Source organism: Patiria miniata, unplaced genomic scaffold, assembly GCF_015706575.1.
Source record: "Patiria miniata isolate m_02_andy unplaced genomic scaffold, ASM1570657v1 HiC_scaffold_20, whole genome shotgun sequence".
Taxonomy (NCBI): domain Eukaryota; kingdom Metazoa; phylum Echinodermata; class Asteroidea; order Valvatida; family Asterinidae; genus Patiria; species Patiria miniata.
The window spans coordinates 10,360,516-10,369,501 of record NW_024037059.1 but is presented as its reverse complement, the minus strand read 5'-3'; the positions used below and the strand labels follow the sequence as shown (position 1 = coordinate 10,369,501).

The 8,986-nt window shown below is 41.9% G+C and overlaps 1 protein-coding gene across 1 annotated transcript; it reads left to right on the top strand.

Moving 5' to 3' along the window:
* The first annotated feature begins 705 nt into the window (after positions 1-705).
* Positions 706-7,173, top strand: LOC119727202 (deleted in malignant brain tumors 1 protein-like). The gene is made up of 5 exons (XM_038199063.1): positions 706-854; positions 1,009-1,062; positions 2,606-2,754; positions 3,786-4,008; positions 6,115-7,173. Exons 1-5 carry the CDS (start codon positions 806-808, stop codon positions 6,522-6,524), a joined length of 885 nt encoding a protein of 294 aa, XP_038054991.1. The 5' UTR covers positions 706-805; the 3' UTR covers positions 6,525-7,173.
* The last annotated feature ends 1,813 nt before the right edge of the window (positions 7,174-8,986 follow it).

The window sequence follows — 8,986 nt, the reverse complement described above, 5'->3', positions numbered from 1 at the left end:
AACCTTAGATAATCATAGTACATGTACTGGAATCTGACAAGGCGCAATAAGACCCATGCTAAATTATACATGAACATAAATACGTACGTAACGTTATACACAATTACATGGGAATATCACGCGTGCGCGCACCACGCTGTCACATTTTGCACGTGAACGCGTGTATGCCTATACAGTACTACGCGCACCACACGCACAATGTTCGCTAAACTCTCCACAACGAGCTCACACTTTAGAGCCCCAAACCTACATTTATATCTTATCAAAACTTTACTTTAATGCCTCCAGTATTATCTATGAACACTAGCTGACAAATCCTAATGCAATATTGGGTAGCGTGCAGTTTGCAAACAAATGATAGGCCTATTTCAATTCAAAAACGAGCTTCAAAGGTTGACAACGTACATTGTACCTGTGTAAGAATTCGGCAGTGTGGTGCCGGTGTAGCGTGAATTTACGTTTCTATGAAAATCGGACTCATTGGTAATACTGCGCATGCGTAAGTATGATAATTAGGAAAGTGACCGGTCACGTGAGAGGGATTAACCAATAAAAGGGAAAAGGGGTCCGATTTTCATAGGAGTCGGATTTTCATGTGACACCGGTCAAGGGTTACGCAAGGCACAGGTCACGTACATAATAAGGCTTATCTACATGTACAAATGTACATGTAAGCACTACGTGCATATCATACGCACACTCTACAATAATATCACGTCGCGAGTTTTCGGGACGTATTCCTGTCAAATATTGGCCTATTACGTCTGTTTCTATATTGTTGGTCTCGGAAAAAGAGATTCTGAAAATGGATCTGTTCATGCTGGGCTTGACCTTCAGTATCATGTGTAACCTTGGTAAGGAAAACCACACTTTGGAGTTCTTCATAGCCCAAGATGCGAATTAGATGTGATTTAATGCATATCCGCGTCAGCCTCTAATTCTCTGTGGTGTGGTCAATATTTCATCGAATTTTTATTATTTGAAACTTTAACCTGATTTTCGACACAGGTGAATCGGCCGATAACGCAACAGACACCCCGGGCTATTTGGACGGATGCTTCGGTGAGTTAACCAGATATGTTTTCAACACAGATCGATTCTCTTACTTTTAACAGATTCCAGACAATGAATCAAGTGAGTTTTGGAACGATTTCCCTCCAATTAACCATAAGAAATATTGCAAAAAAAGTTCGTCATTAAAATTTCCGTTTGCCACAATACGAGAAGGCATGATGTTGGCTAACCATACGGATTATTCCATAAATTAGGGTGCCAACTTGTGACATTTTGACCAAATTTGGAAAAAATTGATTGACAGAGGATTAATAATTATTTTCAGTATAACTTAAAGATATTGGCATTCCTCATATTGAAGCCAACATCAGACATCATTTACTTCAGGAATGCCAAAGTACCATGTCAAAACCCATTCACGGTTTCACGTGTAAAGGGGACATCGGATTAATTTTCTGCTTATGTGTGTGATAATTCCTCCTCAATGTGGTGCGTTTATTATCTTACCCAGGATAACACGTCAATGTTTATTGTGACAATAACTTGCTTAGACTAAAAATAACAATTCCGTGCATGATTGCGTATTGGGGACACCATTTGGTGTCCCATTTACACGTGAAACCTAGTAAATGGCCCCAAATATAAAGGTTACATACAAGCAAGCAGAGTAGACAGTGTTTACACTGAGTATACATTGTTTATTCGTCGGTGACGCGAAGGGCAAAAACGCAAATTCCATCTAACGAATAGTATAAAAAATAATGTCACACTTATCAAATGGAACATGTAATTAATGGTGATGCATTTGGATATGCCAGTGAACCCAATAATCTTTTTACTTCTCAGAAACATTACACACACATTTCCCATATAAAAGGGACACCAAAAAAGCGGGTCTCGTTTACACATTGAAATACACTTCGGCTAACGCACTGTGAATCTCGCTCAACTAGGGCAATTCCAACTTTATGAAAGGCAGTGTAATGTCCGTAACAGAGCCAATTAACCATGATATCTAATTAATGGTTCAGAGAAATGATCCAAAACTCCTAGTCTGTAATCTCCTTGAGCACTACTCGATAATGGATTTTTTTATGGTTTTCATAGGATGGAATTTTGCGTCGTGGTGATGTAAATCAAACTAGGTTTTGGCCTTCACCGACGTATAAACACTGTAGGTAACACACTGAGTATACGGTGTTTATACGTCGGTGAAGGGCAAAACCTAGTTTGATTTTTAGGTTTATTCAGTGAGCTCTTAAAATATCTTTTACGGACATTACATAACGCTGACAATTCCCTTTTGTAAAATTATCTAAATATGCCTTATATGTCATTCTAAAGCAGTATTAAGTTGCTTTAAAATAAACACATTGGAGTGCAATAATTGTCCATACACATGTGAACGTGGTAGTATTTGAAAAATTTGAATAATAGTAGACTACATAAAAATATAATCTCCGTTATGTCCAAAAATGTTTTGTATCATCGATAGGATAGCGTTTTTGGCAAATGTTTACAAAACATACTGTCCTTTTATCACGTGTTGTGCCTTCTCTTTACAGTTGTTGAAATTATTATTATTTTATAGGCAGCGCCATCGACGATTTCATACTAGATGGTTTCCCCGCAAGAAAAAAGGAGGGACAACTGCTCGTGTGTTACAAAAGTGACTCCATTGTATACTATCAACAATGGGGTGCAGTGTGTGACAACAACTGGGACGACAATGATGCCAAGGTCAATGCCAAGATTCTTTGGTTTTATTTTTGTGCCGGATTCAATCACGCGTGTATCTACTCTGGCTGTCTGGATGCCTTTCGTGCATTCTTTAGCATGTTTTAGAAATCTTTTTTTTATGAACTACCGGTGGATCCAGAACAAACTTGTCGGGCTGGGGAAGGCGGTGTGGAACAAGACTGACCGGCCGCTTGTTTCAACTTCAAATCCGGTGCACGAAGGGGGGAACCTTATACCTCGCTGACGCTCGGGCGCTCTTTTCCCCTTTTTCTTTCTCTCTTAAAACATTGCACGAATCCGAGGGAAAGAGACAGCAGCGTATCCAGCTTTCAATGTCAGGGGGGGGGGGGGCAACCGCACATCCGCGTCTAAATGTAGACATGTTTTTTTTATCCGGAAACTTGCCCTCCGTAAAATCAAAAAGCGGGGGGGGGGGGGGGGGCGCTCTTCAAAACTGACCATTATTATGTATACTATATTATTATATGGACAATTTCACGGCGCAGTGTAATGGTTGTTGAGCGGGTTTTCTTCGGTGGGATTGATGTCAGAAGAACTCTATAAACACTTGAAATCATTGTTGAAAAAAAACAATTGTCAAAAAATACCCCAGAAGGGGGCAAAGTGCCCCCTGCCACCCCCCCCCCCCCCACCCCCACTGGATACGCCACTGGAAAGGGAGGAGTAACATTGATTTATAAACATCAGTCGTTGTCGTTCGTTTTCTGGATTCGTTATTATTAATAACAATATGACACTAATTTGAGAAAATCAAACCGTTGCGCCCCCCCCCTTCCCTCACCTACATGTAGTTTGGCCAGTCTTTATTAACCCCTCCCCCATTCGCCCCGGTTCTTCCCCTCTGCATTCCGTGTAAGTTTAATGGCACTAGTCATTGTCTGCATGAGCGGTAAATTGTCAGTTGGTTTCTGGAAGGCTAGACAGATCTCTTCACAAACAATTGCAACAAAGACAGATGTTATCTTCACTATGTTGTAGTGATTGAGATATTCTCGAATTCATAACAACAGGTTGCCTGTCGTCAGCTAGGCGTCAGTGGGCCAGCCAAAGCGGTACGCGATGCAGGATCCAAATACATGTCAAGCAATGGAGCCCTTGCTGACAGGATCCTAGGGAATTTCCGATGTACGGGGAACGAATCCAGGCTGTTAGACTGCCCACATGATACCAGTTGCGGTAGCATAAGAACAGCAGCTGGTGCTGTATGTGGTCAAACATATATACCTCCAGACAGTAAGTCACTCCTCTAAGTGCGACGTGTTTTACATTACAGACAACGAATGACTTCAAAGTTGGATTCAGTGTTGACATCTACAACCTTTATTCAGTTTAAACATGTGCTCGTTATAAGATTCGATTTTTTTTCTCCTAACAAAATTTCAATTTTCAATGTAAATTAAAAAAAAAAATCATACTTTATCGATGTTGAGCATTTGCAATTCAGAGAAAAAGGACTCTTTGTGGATAAAAGACATATGCATAAAATTATCACCAGCCGCAATAATGTAAAACATAATTTGAAAGGAAATTATTCCTTAACCAAACATGGCAGGACGTTTTTGTCGTTGGATGTTTTTATTCAAGTAGTGCATAATTTTTGAATTGCTAGAAAAGAGCAATTCCTGTGTAAAACAGTTAGAACAGTATATAAGAAGGTATCATGGGCGTCGCAAGGGGGCAATGGGGGGGGGGGGGCTGGCTGGAAAAGCAAACAAATAAAAATGGGGAAAATGAGGTGCGAAGTCATATTGCTGTTAATTTAAGGATCATTTAACAACATGGGCGTCCGCATGGGTGTCAGTGGGCAAAAGTCCCCCCACACAACCTCGACAAAAATGATAAAATGAGAATGCTAGAAAAGTACAAGGATTTTTAGAGCTTTACCCCCCCCCCTAGAAAAATCCTGGCGACTCCCTTGGAAAATATGCATGTTAATGTTCCACTAGGCGGGTGGTTGGCCAATCGGGGTCCGCCCGACAGTCCGAAGGTGCGATCGTCCGAAGCAGCGGCGGTGGAACGCTTTTCAAACTGGGGAGCATAACCAAAAAGGGGCACTTGCTGAGAACAAAGGCACCTTCCAGCTATGGTTAAAATAAGAGCATTTTGACATAAGTGTGCGACGTTGCAACATTTTAGTACACGAGAATAAAGGAAGTACCCCACTTCTATGCCTATGTAAGCGTGAGTGTGCGGGCGACTACAAATTCGTATTCTTGTGGAGACACACACAATAGGGAACAAAACATTGTAAAGTTCTCCACAGGGCAATTTCTATAGATGAATAGGTCTCCACAAGGTTTTTACGAAATAGATATATGGGTTTTACTCAAAAACTAGGAATTTCCAAGGTGGGTTGATCAGGTACTCAAAACCTAGGAATTTCCAAGGTGGGTTGATCAGGCGCGGTTCTAGAACCAATATGTTTGGGGGGCTAGCAAGGTGGATCCAGATTTTTTTTCAGGGAGGCGTGCTGAAATGTAGACCGGTTATTTCTTCCAGACACTTAGGCCTCCGAAAATCAATCGGGGGGGGGGGGGGGGGGGGGGCTCATGCCATATTTTCAATGGGGAGCGCTAATACAATCCTAAAATCATTCACACTATATTAACTAATGCACCCTTTTTGTCACGACTATTTTTTAGGGGGAGACCATTCGCATGTACATCACAATCCTTCTTTTTGCTAATGCATTTTTTTTTTTTACGGAATTTATTTTGGGGGTTAGGGTTAGCCTAAAGCCCCCCTGGATCCCCGTAGAACCGCGCCTGGGGTTGATCCGTCGCAAATGGAAAAGTTTTAGAAAAGGGATATCAAGTCCAAATTTCAGCCACGGAAACTAATTCTTGTTAAAATAAGAGCATTTTGAAACTTCACTTTCAAAATTGAACACTTTACTACACGAGAACAAAGAAATGTCTCCACAAGGATACAAATTTTAGAATGGGTGTGTGTGTGTATGTGAAGCAGTTGTGAAGCAGTTTTTGCGTTGCTGTCGTAAAACTAATGTCAGTTTTGCTTCTGCCGTCTCGACGTCATTCCTCGTCAGCGCCATCCACTCCTCCTTGTTAGAAGGCGCATAGCTGCTCCACGCCTTGGCAGTGTTGTGTGGACGCTTGCCTACCGTCTTCAGGTCGTTGTCGAGAACGATTGCTAGTGTGGTACGAGGGCGTCCTCACCAACCTTCCATGCCTGCTTCTGACAATTTCGTGTCTTTAAATCAATATTTTGAACATATTCACCATTTTCCTTTTGCCAAAGCGTAAATGCTCATGTCGATTTTCCAAGAGGTTAACTGGAAACAACAAAATTAGTTTACGTTTCCTTGTTTTTTTTTGTCAGACAATGGAAACAATGGAAACAATGGAAACAACGATGACACTTCGCCAGGCAATGACAACACAACGATGATTGTAATCTTGGTTATCGGGACAGTTGTTGCGGTCATTGGAGGAATTTTCGGCACGTGGTGGAGGTACCAGCGTTGTCAACGTCACCATGACCAGGACAGACGTATACGTGACCTAGAAAGAGCAGCACGAACACATAGGAGGCAGCCACAGGCAAGAAACCAGGCTTCAAACCCCCCTGACAGTGACTACCGGCATGTTACCCCACCCCCTGCGACTGCCCCTCCCCCTGCCACTGCTCCACCACTGCTGCCCGGGTACAACGGCACAATGGACGATGCTGCGACGCTTTCTGGTCCCCCGCCATCGTATAATGACGTCGTCGCTTCTACTCCTAACTGATTAAACCCTTTTCCATTTTCTACAACACGATTGGAATAGTTTTGTTTTATACAACTTTGTTGGCGAACGAATTATAAAGTCGTTTATTGGCGGATACGTGATTTTCCAAGGAGGGCTGGCCTTATGGGTGTAGTATAGTCTATGTAATAGACCACGGCGATCGAATGCCGCGGTCTATGATTATGTGAGCAGATTCACTGATTAATTATGCAAGACAATCGCTTCTTGACCTCTACACAGGTATTCGGCCATTCACCCGTTGTGCGTCATACAAAACCTGTGTCACGTGCTCTGTATCATGTTACGCGCGTATTCGCCCGGCTTTTGTTGTATTACAAAACACTGCATTGACCAATCCAACCATTTATTCCTGATTTGGGAATGAAATGACGTCACGATTTAGCAAAGTCGACTCTGATTGGCTGGCGCGCGGCTTGCATGCACCTGCATGTCTAAACATATCAGACGTTATACAGGAGAGTTACGGTTGAAACTCAGACTATAGGTGTAGTATTGAAATCCATGACATTTCAAGGAGGGATGGATTCCGCATTAAAACCCAAAGGCTTGAAGTTATAAAATAAATAAAGAGATGCTATTAACCCTAAAAGGGCCGGGGCGGAATCCGCCCCCCCCCCCCTCAACATTTTCCGCGATAGCCTCTAATTTTCAATTTTTTTTCGCAACCCGATCTGTTATAACTTTTTAGCCTCGATCTTTTGATACCAAAAACATAAAAATCGGACCACGGGTTGCCGCGTAGCGAAAACTTTTCCAGCGCTGCGCGCCGTGAAAACTGCATTTTCCAATATAACCTACGTCCGTACACAGAGCAGAGTTGCCATTCATACATATGAATAATTAATTAGCCATAATTTCAAACCTATTAACCTATAGTCATAAAATCTCTTGGGTATGTTTAGGAAGAGTTGTTCTATGCATGTACTGAGTTTCGAAATTTTTCGTCACTCGATGGCCGAGATCTTAGGGGGGCGGAATCCGCCCCCCCCCCCCCGGCTGAGAGATGGTCAAAATAACCCGGCCATTTTAGGTGTAACTGCAGCCTCTGCAAAACCTATAGGGCGCCCTCTTTTGACAACTAGGATTGTACTTGTTGAAAGCACATTGTTTTTAGTAGCCATCTTTATTGCATGTTGTAAATTGTACTCCAGAGCATCTAAAAGGACCACCAGAACCTGATTGTTTTTAAGGCCTAAATAACCCCCAGAAGAAGCAAGGAGGTATTGTTTAATGATTACTCATATCATTGAGGACTTTCTAGAGTCTTTTGAAGCTTTAGTTTATTCAGTTTTTATAAGAAAGGCACTGGACTCTCATTTATATGTTATTTGCATGTAAACATAGTGTAATTCCATGATATTGAACTTTGTATTTGGATTTGTTCTTGTAATTGCAGTTTTCACGGAGCTTTGCCAGTTCATGTTTCGTATTCAATGGATGGAACTGTAGCCTAGATCACAGAGCCTCAATTATTGGAGATTATTTGAACTTGAGCCTGTGTGCTGATCCCTGATCCTTGAATCTTTGTTCTGTACTGGAGCTGTTACCATACTGAAGTGAGAGCTTTACAATACATTCTTGAAACAGCAAGCTTCTGTCGAGACCCTTGTTTATTTGTCTTCATCTTATTTTGCGAGACACTGCGCCCCCTAGTGGCACACCTTAACATAGGCCACCGACTTCATGCGAATCGATAAGGCTGCCGCTACAGTGAAAACTCCGAACATAACTTGAAATCATCAAGAACTACGAGATTAGCCTGTCCTCATTTGGAACCTGGAATGCTGAAACATCTTGAGACGAGACTTTCTACCAACTCACCTTAAATCCATCCTGGCTTTGATGTGTTTCCTGCGAACAACTGGAACTACAGTACATGTACCTGTCATTCCTGTGTACTACGAGTGCGACAGTTTTGCGAAGTTTCCTCTCACCGCTGCCCCCCCCCCCCCCTGTCATCATCACTGCGAGAACAGCCAAGCAAGAGGACATGCACCGACACCGTAGGAGAGAGGGATCATTCTCTGAAGCTGTATTCTGAACTGCTGGTCCCAAGAACTTATTTGAAATAACTTTTGTTACACAATCAAGTTAATTTGTGTGCCTTGCGTATAATTATTGTAGATTTGCATCACAAATTGTAAGCATAAAATGGGAATGTTTCCATCAGCAGTAATTGTGTAACATACAGACCTGCATATTACAGTATTGCGGAATTACATTTGCTCATCATTGTATCATAACGTGTATTGTACATGCGTTTCATACATAACCTTTTGTATATGTAAACAAAAATGGGTTTGTGTATACTGTACAACATACATGTATCCTGTAGGTTTAACCACTGTTTATATGATGGTGCATACTATTAATATGAATGTACATTGATGCGCACACTTTCACTTGGAGGTTTATCCCAATACAGTAAATAGGTTTTGGCC

Bases quoted from the DNA above. Each gene is read 5' to 3' on its own strand.
- LOC119727202 (XM_038199063.1), top strand. From the start codon at position 806: ATGGATCTGTTCATGCTGGGCTTGACCTTCAGTATCATGTGTAACCTT. The intron at 1,063-2,605 runs GTGAGTTAACCA...ATTATTTTATAG, and splicing joins CTATTTGGACGGATGCTTCG to GCAGCGCCATCGACGATTTC. The intron at 4,009-6,114 runs GTAAGTCACTCC...TTTTTTTGTCAG, and splicing joins AACATATATACCTCCAGACA to ACAATGGAAACAATGGAAAC.